Source organism: Scomber japonicus, chromosome 7 (assembly GCF_027409825.1).
Source record: "Scomber japonicus isolate fScoJap1 chromosome 7, fScoJap1.pri, whole genome shotgun sequence".
NCBI classification, from domain to species: Eukaryota; Metazoa; Chordata; class Actinopteri; order Scombriformes; family Scombridae; genus Scomber; species Scomber japonicus.
Window position 1 is genome coordinate 12,895,967 of NC_070584.1, and position 19,519 is coordinate 12,915,485.

At 39.9% G+C, this 19,519-nt stretch overlaps 1 protein-coding gene across 50 annotated transcripts in view; it reads right to left on the bottom strand.

Moving 5' to 3' along the window:
* celf5a (cugbp, Elav-like family member 5a) overlaps positions 1–19,519 on the bottom strand; it is a 178,502-nt gene that overhangs the window by 45,112 nt on the left and 113,871 nt on the right. For 22 of the 50 annotated variants that reach the window (XM_053322894.1, XM_053322916.1, XM_053322892.1 and 19 more), the window contains exon 4: positions 12,198–12,224. The exons of the other annotated variants lie outside the window; for them this stretch is intronic. In XM_053322894.1, coding sequence (XP_053178869.1) covers positions 12,198–12,224 — 27 coding nt within the window. The remainder of the gene's footprint in view (positions 1–12,197; positions 12,225–19,519) is intronic. 50 annotated transcript variants of the gene reach the window in all.

A 19,519-nucleotide genomic window follows, 5' to 3' on the forward strand; every position in this document is an offset into this window, starting at 1 on the left:
AAGTCAGAGACGACGGGGGGGTCTGCATTTCGAATATCAATTGCTGCTGTCAGTGTGCCCAAGTGTGTTGAAGGATTATCTGAAATTAGTTTAGTTAATTCATCGTTTTAAAGGGCAGTTGCTGTGCTGCTGATTAGTTATTGTACACACTTGTCAATTAAGGGTCCCTGGAGAGTCGGTCCCAGGAGGACTGGAGCTGCACACAGAGGAAAACATGGGAGACCGCAAGAAGCAACAGAGAGAGGCAGAAGAGAAGTAATGACAAGAATAGAAAGAAGAAAAAACAATCATGCTGGATAGACCAAAATAAGATTTAATGTGTTTCATATTCCAATTTGTGTTAAAAATGAAGCATCATCTTGTCATAAATTATATTTTTAAAGCAGTAATTAATTTGATATGACCGCAGTGTAAATAAAGAATGTAGGCATTGAATATTTTTCTGTTTGTGTGTGGAGGTGGATGGAAGATATGGCTGCGGATGTGAATTAGCAAAATCAATGTGCGAGTCTTTGTACAAAGAGGCCAAGTGGAGGCCATCACATTGACCTCTCCACAGGTTTCTATTCCCATAGTTACTGTTGCTACGATACTGGGTGCAGCTCACCATGCTATGGTCAAAACCCTGTCAAAGACAAACACTGAATAGATATGTTACAGCACATCACTTATTTGAAGACAGGCAGTATTCTAGCAGTGACTCACAGTTAGAGTTTTTATATTTGAACAGAATACAGGACTTAAATGATACTTCCCTTGATTTATTTATTAACAACCATGTTTTTCCAATATTCACAGAGAATATTACTACATTTTTCCAGCAGCTGTGTTTTAACTGTACTACGAGATAAATACCTCAACCCAAAAAATTATGAAAAACACATTTCTTTTAGTTTATTCAGCACTGAACAAGCATTTCTCTGTTCCCTATAATTATTTCATAAAGTGCTTTTCTGGTTCATCCAGCAACCCATAGGGAAGGGCGAGAGACAATGTGCCAATTTTATTCATGGATAAATTGTAAACACACTCTTTTGGAAAACAAATAGGCTTTTCAAACACATTTTGAAGAATACAATTCAGCCAGGAGTGACAAACATTATCATCTGATATACAGTATGCTCAAAATTTCATATATTTTGATGAAATCAATTTAAAAATGTATGTCATGCTTGTTAACATTATTTAGTTCCTTATTATCTATTTCTCTCTGTTTAAATTACCCAGTTAAGTCTTTGATAGCTTTGAAAACAGGCAAATGTTTTTGATCATGCTATACAGTATATTATAGTAACGTATTATATGTCATTTCACCACTGATATTGTATTCAACAGTGGTTGTTCATTCTGGTCCTGGGGACTCGTGATACTGCTGGTTTTTAATCCTACCGGCTCATTAAATAATGTTAATTATAATAACCTTGCATCCCAGGTGGATAAGAGTCTCTGATTATAGGTGTTTCAAATAAGATAGCTACATATCTAATCCTTTGTGCCCATTGTCCCCATCAAGACCCTATAGCTGTGACAGCAACACACAGTAAAACAGTAAGATGTGACAGTGAGCCAGCGGACCCTGAAACAGACGCAGCTAAATGGAATACATCCTGTGCTTTTTAACTGTGACAAGTCAAAATGTCTTCTGGGAATTTGCCAAATTCAACAGATGAATGTTAACAAGAAGCACAAAGTGTGTGTCTTACTAAAAAAGCAAAAAACAAATAGCCACTTCTGATGGAGACTTTGATTTCAGGCCTGAATATCTTCTTAATAAAGCAAACATCTTCAAAATCAACAAGCTACATTTGATACTTTTTACTGCTGCAGAAGAAAGGTGAGTGAGAGGACAGCTGTACGAGCATCCAACAAAAACTCATTTTCAGTGCCTAGCCTACTGAGCCTAATTAGAAGTCAAAATGCGAAAGAACAGAAACCTGAATGTACTGTGTCAAATAAACCCCTTCTACCTTTTTCCAGCCAGACACCCCCAAACTACCTTCTCTCACCTCACTTACACTAATACTTCAACTTTTCCCCAAAGGTAAACTATCCCAGCAAGCAATCCAACAAAATTGAACCAACTATGTGAACAGAGGGAGGGCAGACGGCAAAGAGAAGGAGAAAGGGCTTTCATAAATGCAAAGCAATGTGGTCTAAAACCACAGGGGTGAATGTAACCTTTTGCACTGGAGGACAGTGTTATTAGAGAAGCCAAAGTCAGAGCAGTCATTTAACTGTCCTGACAGTAACTGCTATTCCCATGAGCTTCAGTGCTGACTTCTGAAAATACAATGGGGTAAGAAAAAAAAAACAAATGCCAGAAAATGAAACAACAGAGTGTTTCTACAATTTCTCAATTCAATTTCCTCTGACTGACCTGCAGTAACAAGATAAATCAATGCAGTTGTGAGTAAAGCATTTGAAATTGAGGGATGGCAATAGCCTCAGTTTTTCAAGCAAAACCAAAGACCACCTTTGTTTTAAAAGATCACTCAACCTTTATTTAAGATTTTTGAAAAACCATTACGGGAGACCCTCATTTACAATGGTGCCAAGGTTACACATAGAAACACATACATAAAAAACATAAACAGCTAAAACAGGCAGTGAACAGTTATTAATCATATTCCTGAAGTGTCAAAGAGGTCATATCTTGGCTATAAACATCCAGTTCAGCCATGTGTGTCGTGGTACAGAAACAATTTATTTTTCTTTAAAAAGAATATAGTCTTTGCATAATGATGCATACAGCGCTCTGAACAAAACAAACAAGTAATGATTAACCTCAAGTGTTTTAATGGAAGACCGCTGGAACAGGAAATTTTCACAAACGTCAATAAAGACAACAGACTTCTATTTCCTTCTATTTCCTGTCACTCCTTGTGTTTGTAGAACCCAGAAAAAGGGAGCAAAGAGAGAGATCTCTACCTTTCCTTCTGCCTAAAGCAAAACCCATCCATCACTAGTGTTGTCAACGCAAAACCCTAGCCTGTAGGACCGTGGTGTGTACACCGTTTGCAGGTCTAAATTAAATCCTTGATCAGAGGTGTTACCTGGGATTAATGCAGGTGCCTCTATAGGACACGGGAGGCTTAGAAAAGAAATCCAGCCCAGAATTATAGCCACATCTTTTCTCTATAGACATCAAAGACGCAGGGATAATAGGGAAACTAGAGGGAGAGAATAAGTACTGTCTCCATGGCAGCCGGTGATGGAGGCCCTGCCCTCTGAGACCATTACAACATCACATCTGGTCTCTTCAACTTGAGAGCAGATCTTCAGCAACACTGCTTCCTCATTTCTAAAGAATCACACGACAGGTTTTACAGTATGCCAAGACAATCAAAAGACATAAAATATCAGTTTATCTAATGTCCCTTCTTGTAACTCAATGTGACAGGTTTAAATGTGTGATTAATTTATGCAACTCACGGTTCACATGTTGCTCTCATCAAATGCTATATAATGTTGTATGTAGTCTGCAGAGACACCGATGAATATGACGCTTACTCACACTTTCTTAAATAAATGAGCAACTGAAATGATAAACTATATATCACAATCTCATGCAAAATCAGTTGGATTTACTGCATATGATACCTGGTAGCATTTATATCAGGTTACCATATATAACACTCTTGGTTATATACTGTAACTCTGGATCAGAAGTAGAAAAGCAGATTAAGTGGTTTCAGAGGTTTCTATGGAGTATGTTGTACCTGACACAAGTTTAAATTTGCCACAATGAAGGCCACGGCCCACATTACTGTGAGTAATGGATAGTCTTTAGAGTCCAAAAACTGTGTAGCAAGAAAGAAAGAAACATGGTTGCAAATTCAGTTGCTGGATCCAATTTGGAGATGTGAGAAAATAGCCCCAGTACCATTATGTATGAACTCTGACTTATAAATCTATCGAGGTCCAGACCACCTTCATTTTTTATGTGCCACAGGGCTCCTACATTCTTGTCAAAATATAGAATATGATTCCTCTAAACTTGTCTTGAAACCTGGCTTTCGACCAACACCTGTCTTCACAACAGAGAAACTTTTGCGTCTAAAAAAAAATGGAGGAAGATGACTCACTAGCCACAGAACCGAAAAAAAAGCCAAATAACTGTTGAAGCGTGAAAGTCTGAAAATGTTCTTTTCCTTTTCCAAGCTTTCAAGGTCCAGAGATTGTGAAACGTTATTTTTCATCTTCCTTTTTTTGAGGCACAAGGAAACCTGAAAAGCCATGGTTACAGCAGTTTAGTAACCATCCTATTTCAAAATTGAGGTCTTTTCAGATGTTGTGTGCCATTCAGACCTCCTGGGATTCTCTGCAGTTTGCTGTATGAGTCCTGCCATGTCTACGGGCTGAGTGAAATTGTGGAAAGCTTTTTTTACTGTATGCTGTCACGTTTTTCCTTCTTTACCAGCCACAGCTTACCCCGGAACCATGCAGAGTGGCTATCTATCGCTGTTTGACGTCTGATCTGTTCTCACGTGAATAAGTCCTCCATCACGCTGTGCACCTCTTCCTCTCGTTCTTCTTTCATCATGTTTTTAGATACGTAAACTTTCTCTGTGCATTGATATTTTATATTCACTCTTCTTACATCTATCCCCAACTCTGTAGAGTTCAGTGTGTTGTGTTGCTTAGGTTTGTAATTTCCAAGCTCTACGACATGCAATCAGTGTTTGGGCTGCTACAGTAGATGCCTTATCTGTTGTGACAAATAACTGTTGAGCAGCAACAACAGCAGCAGATTGCCATGAAGAACAGAGCCTTTAATGCTGCAGCAACACAAGCAACGAAATGAAATAGCTGTGAAGAGGCAGATGTTTTAAACCACTCATTTAATTTGCTCCAGAGCAGTTTTCTTCCATCATATTAGAGCTGTTAAACAGGACCAAATGTTGTTATGTGTCCCCCCTTACAAAAACTCATCAGAAAAGTGTCCCCAGACTATTGTCGTCACTCATCAGTGGATGAACAATAAACCTGTGGTTCTCCAGATATCATTGATAGCTATCTTAAAAAAATACCACTGGGATTACTTCTGTCAGCAGGCGTGTGAAGTGTACATTATGGTAATGCACCATCAGAAAAAATATTATATTTTTTGATTTTTACTTAACCCCCTTCCCCACCTCACCCATCTTCAGCTCCCAGAGACAATTTAGACTCGTCCTTGGCTCAAAGGCAGCACTACTTGAAATGCCTTTAGATTTGGTGCACACACACATCAAAGAGACCAGGAGCTTATTTTCAAGTATTTTGCACCCTGAGGCTAGGAGCTACTTCTGAGGCTGCTGTATTCTCTGTAAATAGCTTGGTTTTCTGTTCCACAGATCCCAGCAAAGCACCATCTACCAGAGAGAGCTGTGGGCATGGGCTGCCATGCTCTCCTATCACCAGAGGTAACAGGGGGGTGGGGGGGGGAATCACTGTGCATAATAGTTCTGCCGATTGGTTTCCTAAGGTGTTGATCAGTAATGCTCACAACAACTAAACTCAATCCAAGTCTTCCAGGGCAAAGGCATCCAGAGCATGTTCTGCTCCTCGCCTTTGAAAGATCAAACTTCTCGTCATGCGTTTGATGGTGTTACCCTGTGATGTGCTAGATTTTATTTTTTTTTTAGCATTAAGAGTCTCTTCTATCCAATACTCATCTAGTGAGAACATAAACACTGAAATACTGTATGTACTGTAAGACATAATCCACAACCAGGTGAAAAAGAGTACAACTGGAAGGGGTAACAAAGACAAAAAAGTCTTTGAATTCAATGTTAGAAACTTTCCATGCTTTCCTCTTTCATACAGCATCAATCAGCATTGAAGATAATGGTGTAATGGTGCCTTCACTTGTTAGTGGAAATGTATCTTTAAAGAGAGTTTTTTCAGTCGGTTGTATCTATTGCTTTGTCTGGGATCATCCCTTCTACACTGATGCCCTTCTTCTTTGTAATGACTGCTGTCAGCCAGCAATTCTGATGCCTGGAAGAGCACAGCATCATTCATGATAAGACGGCTTGCTGTGATTAGCCCTATGCCTCAAACCATATATAAAAATTCATTTTAAATGTTCTTTGAATCCCATAAAACATCCATATTGACTCGAGGCTGCCAAGCTGTAGGGTGCTGCTAATCAGCTCACTCTACAGTCCATTTAGCCTCTGTGTCATTAAAGATAATACAAATAAAATGAGTGTTAACATGAAGGCACTTTGAATCCTTCCCTTGAAAAAAAAAAGACAGCCTCCCCTTACCAACTGTCAATAATTTGCACAAGATCTTTTTTTTTTAAGTTTCCCATGCTTGCAGTGCATTTGTGCTGAACAAATTCCAGTTAATTACAAGGCAAATGGTACAAAATGTGCTCTGTGACCATTACAATCCTGTTTGCTATGCTCAGCAAGGATGCATCACTCATCACACCCACACAAACACTAGCACGCACAGATAAATGAAAACACGTAGATATAAAGACTCCAGCTAATACACATCGCTTCTCTCTACACATGGTTGCACACGCGCATACACACTGTTGACTGTCTCTCCTGATTACACACATGCGTCGTTTTAATCTCACACAGATGTAAAATTTCAACACTTAGCTCTACCCTCTCTTGACTTTGACCAATATTGTGAGTTAGTACTATTCCAGCAATGGAACTTTAATGAAAGGTTTTGCAACGAGGCATAGACGCTTGGTTGATCTAATGAGATCCCTAACTGTTTCTGCCATCTGCCAGACCCAAGTCATGACATTAACTATGCAGCCATGCTAGGCTTCAAACCTATTTTAGATGAAGCAACCCTTCATCCGCTCTGTATCAAGTTCTGATGCACAAACAAATGCTTACCTCTCGGAAATCTGTAGCATAACACAAGCGCTAGAAACTTTCAGTAGTATTATAGATATATTGTGGCGATATAGCACACAGTAGGAGATGGTTTAAACATTATTATATTGCATACTCGAAAGAACAAAGAAACGCCTAAGCCTCCATCTAATGTAATGTTTTTCTTTGATTTCACAGAGCTTTTTAGCAGTATTGATGTGCCTTGTATAAGGCCTTGCTGTGAGTCAAACTCATCTGCAGTTTTCGAGGGTGCCATTGTTCGCCTGGCCGGGGAGAGGTCACTGCAAGGGAGGAGAATAAATGTGGAGTGATTGACTAGTCTCTGTTGGAGAAATGAGTTCTCCATTCATTCCCAGGCTTCCAGAGGTGAAACGTCCTTCAGGAAAGTAAACACAATCTGACAGGGCCCTACAACAGACGCAAAGGCACAGCATGGCACATGGCACTTTGCTCCACACTCTTCTCCTTTCCTGCGTCCCTCCTTTCCTCACAGCCTTCAGTGCATTCGATGATTCATTGCTGAATCTGGACACCTTGGTTGAACTATTTTGGCAATTTTTTTCACTGCTTTGCAGATACATGCAATGATCATAATCAAGCTCACACTTCTCTCTGAAATTAAAACAGGATATATGAATCCAGTGGGATAGGGTGATCATACATATAAGGATATTAGTGCAGTTTTCTCTGTAGGCTCCCATTGCAGCTCCTACCAGATTCCAGGTCCCTCCTGGAAAGCAAATTGAAAACTGGAGTGCCCATCAGAGACCAGATTAGGCTGTTTTCCCGACATGCTTAAATTACAGTAATCTTGAATGCAGATCACATCTGCAGCTAATTGATGGATTTGCCAGAGGATCTGAGAGTAGTTGGTCTCCACTGTGAGCTCCTGTTTATTTCCAGAAAGCAGATGCTTTAACCCTTCCCTGGCTACTGTCAGCAAGGACCGCAGGCCAAGTGAATTTTGGAGCTAGCAGCATATTGTCATCACCTGTGACATAACTGTCCACAGGCTTTGCCTTACATTCACCCACTAACTCTGCCTAATTAGAGAGAAGGATGTGCCTAGGTTTCTGTTATACATTGGTTTTGCATGAATAATTCAAAGCACACGAGCCTTACTGTTGTTCTTCTGACTCCCTCTTGCCATTCGTGGTAGAAGCTCCAGTGAGTATAAGGGTGCCTGCCATCCACTCATGCAAATATGCTTACAGAGAAAGTTTGGTTAGCAGCTCATCACTGCATTGTCACATACAGTTCTGTTAAATGGAGCCATGAAAGTTTAACTCAGAGACCACAGAGGCTGATACATCAGTAGTCCAAACTGTTCTTTTGTCCCATCTGTAGACAGACAACTTCCTTTACTCACACATGTAGAGTAAAACACAACAAAGCTTTTAGGCAAAATTATGCAAAATTATATTCTCACATATTATGTTTGTGCAGTGTAGGTGTCATATCTGTGAGAGACTATCAAACAAAACAAAAATGTGTATGTTGCTGTAAACACGTTGGCACATGTGTTGGTATTTTTGCATGTGACTGGAGAGAAAAATGCATGAGCACTGTATGTGTTTGGATGTGCTGTGTGTTGTGGTTGTGATCTATTTTTTCCCATTATCCTGCTGCATACGTGTGGTTCATTTACATTCATGGCTATCCAGATAATGAAGCTTTCAATCCGGGGGATCCTGTGGTGAGAACAATGAACCCAATTACCTCCTGCCGCCTGTGAGATGGGATGGCAGACTCTGAGTCAGATGGGAGAGGCTGCACTCGGCCGGCAATCCAATCACATTCATCTCACTTGCTTCCCGTTTCCCCTGTTCATGTGTTCTGCAGCAACTTATCAACAGGCAGGGGCCAAAGAACCTGAGATCATTACATCACCCACACCAACAATTCTGCAAACACACACACGCACGCACACAACACATTCCCCGAGGTCCACTCGACCCCCACAGTCTGCCCCTTCCGTTCCCCACCGCTAATATGCACCTCAGGTTTCTCTCCTTCCTCAAACACAATGCCTCACATTGATCTTAAGAGCTCACGTACTTAACCTGCTGGAGGAGGAAAAGGAGGTAAGGGAAGGGTTTTGTGGGCGAAGTAATATCTACCTCAATCTTGATCTCCTTATCAGCGAGCCAGGGACTGACGAAGAGCATTTCTAATTAATTATGCAAGATACTCAAGTTTCCTTATTCTAGCTTAATATTTCAGTTATACGCTCTGACTGAAATCATTCAGAAATGTGCTCATTGAAAGTTAGTGGCTACATTATCAGCTTTTGTGTGGATATGCAACATGATGGAAGAAATGGGAAATACTGTTGATCAAGAGAGAAGTTAAACAAGCATGAAGAGCATCTTTTTTGATCGCGTCTCTGATGCAATCCTATGTAATAAAATTGGTAAAGATGGCTGTTGAATGAGCTACATTACAACATGATGGAGAATATGACATGTTTTTCCTAGATGATGATGTTCAGTGTTAAAAGCAAATGCAACAACAAACATATAAAACAGCCGGTTTATACAGTATATATATATAACAGTACTCCTCTTCAGCTAGAAGTTGTGCAGCGCCAGAGCAGCTTTCTTTACACCTCTTAGAAGTTTTATAGGTTAAAAAAACATTATGTAGTTTCTCTAAGAGAGGACTTGACATTCAGCTGTGGCCAATGATAGAGTGTGCCTCAACCTAGACGGTGCTTGAGGGAATGTATTCCACTACTAGATAATTAGCCAGTGATTGCGTGAGAGCTGATACCAATTCTGCATAATACTCCAATATTTTCTGCATGTTTCATGCAAAATATACCCTTATCTCATATTCCTCCTTATGGCCCCTAATTTTGACACTATGATCAATAGTAATTGACCTAGTGATCAATGTGTCTCTTGAAGTTTTCCATCAGTCTGCGCTGCCATCATTTGTGTCCACATTATGGGGCAGTGTATGGTTTGCTAGTGGGGATCTGCATACTCATGCTTATAGCAGCTCCCCTGAGTGGCATATGGGTGTTTTTATGTTAATGAATGTCAGGAGATGAGCTGTCATTGGTCATCCCTGGGTACACACAGGTGGGAACGTACACACATCCACATACCTGCCCACCCATGCATGCATGCTTTAACACACACACACACACACACACACACACACACACACACACACACACACACACACACACACACACACACACACACACACACAGGCACAGGTATATGGGCACACACACAAACACACATACACATCCAGAGATTGCACACCCACTGAACCCTTGGATGCATTATTGATAAGCTACTAATTACGCTTGTTGCAATTTCAGCTGACCTTTCCCGGGAACATCCCGGATCATTATAAGCTGCATTCTCTCTTGAAATTGCAAAGGTAATCTACAGTCTACCTCCCTCGTTCCCCATCTACCCCCAACACCACCACACTCCCACACTACCCTTGATTTACTGCTCGATGAAGATGTGTTATTCAATCCCAAAATACATATTTTGAGAAAATACACAGGAAGATAGAAACAGAGGACAAGGAAAAAGGAAAATAATTAAAAAATAAACACAGTGAGGCACAAAGCTGAGTAGGGTTTAAGCTTAATATCAAGTTTGTACATCAACTGACATGAGACTGTGAGCAATGACTGTTAGATTACTCTTGAAATTTATGGTCGACATTCTACATTATACCTGTTTGCATGTCATTATGATACTTTAACATAAAACCTATCATAGTTTAGCATTATGGAAAACTGTTAATGTAATCATAATGTAATCTGTTTCAAGCATTGCTGCTCAGAAAGTCATTGAAAGTATTGGACAGGCCAAAAACTGGGTGTGTACTGTAGTTGGTGCTTAGAAAGATCAAATGGATTGAGTTCCTTTTTACAGAAAAAAGATCAAACATTATCATTTTCTGAAGAACGCAGAATAGTTTGATGTAAGATTTTTAAGCCTCTACAAAATAGAAGATTTTTTTTTTTGGCAGGACAACAACAGCTCAGAAAGATGAATCCTCTTATTTTTATTAATACAGCAGTTGACTAGACCAAATGCTCAAAGTAAGAAGTTCCTTCAATCATGTCATAGCCTTTAACAATCGAGCTATTGATTGGGAGGTTGGGTCATTTGCAGAATATGTACTTATGTAGTGCAATTTCTGTATGCATATAGGGGCATTAGTAACACTTTTCCAATTTCCTCTAAAGAACAACTGCACACAACAAGCACACAGTCTGTCAAAAAGTAACAATGTCTGGCTCTGATGATAAAGCTTTAGAAAACAAAAGGCTTCCATATAAAGTGCTAAATACAGCTACAGACTGAGTGCTTTTCTGCTACTTTTCTTTCATGATTCAGTGCATATACAAGTATTGTATAGCCTTGACAAATCAGGTCAATACATATGATAATCCTCCTTTGCGTTTACCTGAAAGATGCATAAATACAGGTACTTACAGGAACAACACTGAATTTCTTTCCATTTCCTTTTGACAGACTTTGATCTCACAATCTTTCCATCTATGCAGTGTGGAAATAACATAGACAACAGGATAACTTGAAACACTTGTCCCCAGCCAACATGTAAAATCTTACACGTCTTGAATTTTATTGTTTACCTATTGCAACAAATACTGACTAGAGGTCTGTGCACACTGCGGTGCTGAAACACCAATAAGGAACAACGCCTGGGTAATATGAAAATTTAAGTTTAACTCCTGTGTCAGTTTTATGTCATTAATATCTTTCCCAGCACTTTCAGTCATTTCCAAATTATGTATGTGTACACTAAAAGGTCAATATTCACTGACTGAGCCTTCTCCGATCCTTGATGTAAGACTTTGTTCATTTGATTTTTTGAAATGCGGTTTTGGGAGACGCTCTTATTGCTATTTCCAATCTTGACTCATCCATCCAAGATCACAGGCATAAAATAATTGGATTCTGTTACAAGTTGAGATCTTCACTCAAACTTATATGTGCTACTGAAGTTAGCAGGAAAGGCCTCGCTGCTGTAGTAGGTGTGTTTTCGGGTTTATGTGACATTCAAAAAACAGAACTGCTGTGTGAAGGTGATGGTGACAAATCTCTGCAAGAGTTTCATTCTATTTTACTTTTAATAATTTAGCAGCTTTTATCCTTGCACCTCCACAACTTCCCTCCTTCTCTGAAACACACGCTCAAATACACACTACAAAAACTTTCCACAGATTCTGCAGTTCTGACTCTAAGGAAGAAGTCTATAGACTTAAAGAGTTATCCCGCTCTACCATTGCAATCAGATTTTGTTGGTGATGGGAGCTGACGTGGAACCAAAATAAATAGATAGAACGAGAAAAGGGCTGGGAACAGCAGTTTGCTGGCAGGGCTGTGAACCAGGTGAGCCAGTGCAGGCAGGGACGACACCAGCCAAAGGATTAATGGTCTCAGGGGAAGCCAAGGTAAGCCTGCTGCTTCTGCTTGACATCTTTGTACTTGTAAGAGTACAGAAATTAGCCAGGCAATGCAGTGAGTAATGGCCAGGGTGCTTCCATCAGTCCCATTTAACTATGCATGCAAAGCCAACAGAAGAAAATGCAGGGAGCGAAAAAAGTAAATGTTCTCTCCTGAGCATGTGTGCAGAGTTGCATGGAACAGTTTATCACTAAAGGCCTAGTGTTGTTAAAGCAACAGAAATATTACACTTATAGACTGTCTGTTAAATTACATATTTAAAAAAAAACAAAAAACACGACTTTAACTTGAAACTTTGCTAAACTGAACAATGGGATAAAACACTCAATACAAGAAGATGATGTAACTAGTTTTATTTATATGAATTCGCCTGTTGCAGTGCAATATAGCATTTTTCAAATTTAATGCCCTTGATACTTTGTTCACCCTCACCCACCCTTTCAGCCTTCTCTCTACCAAATCCATACAGAATAATTTAGGAAAATGTATTATGTATTTTCTGGATAGACATAGACCTACAATAAAATCCAGGGACAACATATGATGAGTGCCGACAACCGTCCAGAACTACGAGGGGCGTGGGCCTCTCCAGATGTTCACATACTCTATCATACAGTCGTGGGCACGCTCTCTCCACTCCACTCAGCAGAGACTTATGTCTCAGCACACACCAAATGTCAGAGACTCATAAGTCAGACGGTATCACGACATGCTAAGAATTGCACATACACACATACATACACTAAGAAAACCAGAGAAATAAGAAGACAAAGAACGGCAGGGTCTGTGTTTCTATATCCACAGCATTCCTGTTTTATTTAGAATAAAAATAAAACAAATGCACCTTTTCACAAGCCTTTTCTAAAAATAATCCAGCACTCAAGAATAAGCAGAATTTGTACCATTTTTCTACCAATTTTTCTTCTCTCATCAAGAATCTATTTAGCAAAACACTCCTAACCACTAAAAGAGGCTGAGAGTGAAATATTTGTATGATTTTGACTTTGGCTGCCACAAGGTCTTATTTTCTGTGAATTCAAATTGTGTCAGATTGTTATGTACAAATAATAATAAAAAAAAACCCATTACATTGTAATTCACTTTGTGGACAGGCTTGATGGTGGAACTGGCCAAATGCATCATAAACCTGTTTCCGAAAGGCAACCCTCTCCAACTGGACTAAAACATAGCAAACTGTTATGTGGATAGTTGTTCCCCATTTCCTTTTCTACTTCACTGCCTTTGTAAACTGTAGTACTTTGATGACTAGTGTCCCATATTACTGAATGTCTGTCTTCTTCACTCGGTTACTATCAGAGACAATGGGCCATGTTTGTAATTAGAGCCTGATCCGGCTGATCACAGATATGTCTCTATGTATCTGTGCATATATATAATCAAATATCTGCTGATACTTTAAGTTATATGGGCAGCATTTTATGTATAATTGATACTGTTTCTTAATTCAAGTTTAACCTATACTCCACCTGTGCAATCTAATAATCCAGTACAACAGATCTGAGTGATGTTCCTAATATTTTGCCCACCCCATTAACATATATAATGGGGATAAAATATTTGGAAAACTTTCAATATAATGCACTTCAATACATCACAACCACCCACAATAACTTCAGTAATAAACATAAAGTAGGATTATCACCTCTATAAATAATATAAATAAATAATATAAGCTTTGTAAAAGTAGAATTTATGGCAGAGCTGATGTACTGGATTGTATAAAATTGTATATTTAAATAAAGAAACTATTAAAGTGGCTGGTGAGTGTATATGTATGTATGTGTGTGTGCTATTTGTCATATTAAAACTTTGTCATAAGCACATAAGCTGCAATATCCCTCTGAAACAACAGCCATTTGTACAATTTGTAAATCTTCTCAAGTAAATCTTTAAATCTCTTGTAAAGTCCACTTCCTATGATTTTTCCCATTAATTATATTGAAACTACATAACCCAATCTCACTTCCATTCCATAATTTCCTAAAAATCAACCAACAAAAACCTTTCAGTGAAAACTTCTTCTCCAAAAGCAGAACTCAAACTGTCTTTCCTCAGTCCTTCCACACCTGCCAAATGGGACTGAGCCTTTGTTAGCCTTGCGTGAGAGGCAAGGAAGTTGAGAATACAGAATTCTTCTTGGCAGCAACAGGGGAATGGATGGATGGAGGAATGAAGGGATGAGGGGTGATAGGGGTCTCCCAGCTGTCTAAGACCTGGGCTCGTCCCAGCACACTGGTTCCCACTAATGACCAGAGGCCCTGAGCTCCTCTGGCTCCCCTGGGACAACAGCTGCTGCCATCCCCAGCTTCTCTGCAGGCTTTGAAGGGGACGTGGCAGCAGTTGAGTTGGCTACGCTCCTGCCTAGCAGAGCAGCAACTCAGGGATGGGGACAGACAGGCTTGTTGTGCCAGCAGGGTGGCTAAGCCTGCTGAAACCCTATCCAGCCAATTACTCCCTCCGAATGCCAAGCTGGCTCTCTAATGGAGAAACTGGGGACCACACGCTGTTAGGTCCTCTCACAGGTTTACAGGTTTTACAGGTAAGCAGTAACACTCCCACTTCAGGTCAGACATTTTTTCTATCCATACTGACAGTTGGAACTAAATGAGGAGAAAACCTCAGTTTGATTCTCTCCAAACCAATTTGTTTAAAATGACAAATTCCGTTTAGAGCTCTTGTTTCTCTCTGTCATCCATCTACTCACACATAGCCCCTGGTTAGACTTACCCTTTAGACTATTTGCAGAAAGATAGAAACTGCTGTATAGAAAAGTAGTGAAAATGGCCAGAGTAGAGGGGGTGGACGCCTATGGTTAGACTACCTAATCATTCTGTCCACGTTCCTACTGTTCAGATAAGCAGCACACTGCCTCCAGTGAGCCTTCCCTCCATCGACGGCATACATATACTTTAACACAGCTAATTTGTGCAAGTCTTGCAGCACTTGCACACCATTTAGAGATACACTTCAGATTTCACTAGAGAACCACTGGACCGTATGGCGGGATGGAGGTCAGAATAAATAGAGCTGCTTCAACCCAGGAGAAATACATTTTAAATATGTATTGTTTCAGCAGCCAGTGTTCTCGGTCAAAGCTGTTGAAGTAGCAATCAACATTACTGTTATGGCAAATGTATTGTAGCAGCTGTGGGTGTACACAGCATAATGGGAATAGTTTTGCTGTGCCACACAACAAAAAACTTACATCTAATTAGGTCCTTTCTCTTATAGAATTTTTTATAGATTTCTTTTTTTCTATGTCATTTTCTCGACTACAGAATCCAAAGAAACTGAATCAGTGAGATGTATGGAATTACAAACTGAGGAAATTCATTACATGTGACAGTTTCTGGACTATTCTTTTTTTCCTCTGTGTTTACAAAACAATTTGTGAGGGTCCGCTGAACCAACTTTCCTCTAACAATGTGTTATCAGACAGAGAAAAACAAGAGAATCAATAGGACCTGTGGTCATGTATAATTTGCAGGACTAGCACCTGGCTGCCAACAAATAAAGATTTTTTTTTCCTGCACGTTTCATTCAAGGATATTGGACAATTTTGTTGGAGGTAGATGGCTATTTTCACCAAATCCTGGCTTCAGGTCAGCTGAAATGATTGAATCTCTGTAAGCTCTGCGGGTGCACACGGCACTGCCCCCATGTAAACAGGAGGACTGGATGTGCTTGTCACACTTCTTTGCATGTTATTTTTATATCCATGCAAAAGCTCTGTTTTGCACCTTGAGAAATCATAGCAAACCACAATGGTGGTAAAATAAATCTTTTTAATTGCACGGAAAGTAGTGTCAAAATCTTTTTTCTATGTATAATCTTCTACAAAGTCCATGCACTGTGTATTTGTGTGTATGTGTGTCAGGTTGGTTGGCAGGCTGTGAGACTGCCTTGGCTAGTCAGAGAGCTCTTTTCCCTGAACCAGCTGGGCCCTCCTGCCTCCCTCCAAAGCAGTCAGTGCAGTCCACATGGTCTCGCCCCCTCTCTGAAAGGTGCCATTCAGCCTCACACAGCTAGACACACATGGACACACATACTGGCACACACACACACACAAACACACACATACAAACACACACAGACAGTCCTCACACAGTTATATTCAAAGGGAACACCTTCTGCTGTCCACACACAGCAAATTAACCTGTTCACACTATTTCTAACAAACCAGCAAAGACAAGTATATGGAAACACAGACCATCCAAACTAAGAAATTACAGCATTACAGTATGAATGCAGTTATAATAATGCAGGTATAAACCAGACTTCACATGCAAAGTAAATTCCTGAGCTGGCAATTCCCCAATGGTCCTTTTAAATATTTCATGAAATAATACTCTTTGCATTAAACTCTTTATCTTAATAAGTATTTAACATTGTACTTTATATACATTATTTACTTTCTATTATAGTGCTACTCTGTCCAAACGGTCTATTTCTCTTTCTATGGTGTCTTCATGTTTTTTGCCCAAAATTAAGGTCTAAGAGTAGAGGATGTAACACACTGTACAGATTTAAGAAAAAACTAGAAACTAAACTGAGACACATTTTTGATTTTGAGATACACACACACATACATACACACACACACACACACACACACACACACACACACACACACACACACACACACACATACACACACACGCACACAAGCACACACGCAAAGACAAATATACCTAAAAAATATGAATAATATGTATTTTGGTGTTTAGAAGGAGTTAAACAGTTAGAGTATGACAGATTCGTAGTTACTTTGTTCATCATTATTTTAATTTGAAAAAATTAATAGTTTGGCATTATTTTTCTTATTTTCATCGAAAAAACAAAAAGAAATCAGTCATTGTTAGTTGCTGTTGTGCATAATTATAAATGTCATGAGGTTAAAGTTAACATACATAACATTGATGGATTTAGTTGTATAATTCAAACATGTTTTGTGTTTGTGTAGAAGAATCCCATATTGGTACTTTGCATTGTCAACAGCATTATTCTGCAAAACGGGTGAACTTTTGACCTGTGCTGTGTTTGGCGTAGGAGTTCTTTGCTCCCAGAGGTTTGTTCTATCAGTCTCTCTGGATGAGGTCACTGAGGTGGTCAGAGATAAAGAGATGTGTTGCGGAGAAAAGGCAAAGAGGAGGAGGGGGAAGAGCAAGAGCAAGATGTTGGGAGGTCCAGGTCACACGGTGGGCCTCAGGACCTTGTGGTGGAGCTAGCGCACTTACCCTGAGCTACATTTACCCTTTAGCTGCAGTCTGGCAACCAGGCTGAGTGGACAAAGGTAGGTGGGGGGGAGTGTGGGGCACCGGGGGAATGAGAGAGAAAGCAAGATGAGTGAGCTGGAGAGAGAAATATAGCATTGAATCCTAATGTCAGATCAGAGCTGAGCTGAGCGGCGAGGAGATCTTTCCTGCCAGCAGCGTACGAACATGCATCTGTATCAAGGGTAAAATATTGTGATCTTTGATTATTCTCTCTTTCACCTTTCATTAATGTCACCCAGATAGAAAGCGAGGCAGCTTGACATGCACACACAAGAGCAGAGAGGATTTCGCAGACACACTGGTGAGATAGCATGCAATTTTGACAGTGTGCTTTGTTTCCTCTGTGCTGTACGTTACTTCTCTGCTGCTGTGGGTCACATTCATTTCATACTGAAAATATGATTTCTGTAGTTTGTTTTTACCTTTTTGTGTGTTTTGTTTTCTGGTTTGTAATAATAATAAAAAAGAAAATAGACAATTTGCCCTGATTATTTGCAATAAAGACTGAAAGAACACTAATAAATAGGTTACTAGCTGAATCACACATAAGTACAATCACTCTTGCACAGTCATACACAAACACAATATGTGGTGTAACGATGAGATGAGAGGCTAGAAACAACTGAAGGAGGGGAGAAGAGGAGGGCGAGGTGGGGTACAGTTAGGCAATATGGCTAAAATCCTTCACAAACACTTAATATTGATATTTTTTAACGTATGTGCAAAACCACAAATAAAATAGCCAAAACTAATGCAATGAAACAAAACTAATTTAAAAAAAGAATTGAACTGTATTCCAACTTCTTCTTCTAGTCCTTAATTACAACTTCCTCTGAGTCATTAATTCATACAACAGAATTTTCTGGAGCTATAATGTGAACAACAAACAATTTTGCTGAAGCTATAGATAAATAATTTTACTGTGTTACTGCCCAGTCGTAGGTGGGGTGTGGAACAAAAACGATCATGGCAGGGTCTGTACATTCTTTATTTTAACAGAATCAAATGGTACAAATAAAATCCTGTTTCACTGTCATACAGGGATCCCATTTCTCTGAATAAATAATTCATATTGTACATGCTGGGAGGCCAAGAATAGATTCCTAAAATAACAGGAAGGTGGAGGGATGAAGGAATAAGGGGGTAATAAGAATAATGGCGACAAGTATCTGAGAGGGCTGACATCCAGCGAGCTGAGGACTTCAGCGTTCCTAAGTCCTTACTTGACCTAGGAGAGGGAAAAGCTCTTGATACTATTGCTGTCCCAGCTATCATTACACCCACCATGCAGCCAGAAGATGCCGTCCTCCTGTCTAACGCCTGATAGGCCCAGATTTAACATGTTCCTCCTGTCACTGGCTGCTACCCCTGCTGTCAGATTGGTTTTGTTAAACTGAGCTGCCACAGATTAAGAGGCCCGATCAGATTAGGGCGCCAAATCGCCTTGCAAAAGTGCCCCTCCCTCCAGCAGCTGGAGTAAGATGGTTGCATCAGTGCTTCAAGGTTTCACTCTAACATTCAGGAATCAATCCTTGTTTCCAATCCCGTGTAATAGGTTGATGTGTGCCAGCAGTCCGCACAGGCATCTGTCGAGGGCTGTACCTTTCCCTAAAGCACATTGCGCCTGTGCTGCTCCCTGATTCCCTGATAGCATTAATGCCAGGCAGATGTCCCCAAACTAGTCCAGAGACTTTCATAATATTAAAGTTGTAGACTGGCCTTTTTTCTTCGTCTCAACCAAATTTCTTGAAATTCTCCTGCGGCTTTTAAGAGCAACAAAATATTGACCCACAATATCTTCCACATCAACAGCCAAGCCATTCGCTTCTCTAATGGTTGGAAAATCAATAGGTAACGAATGGGCTTATTTATATTTCAAGCAATGATGTGTCATGTTTTTGGT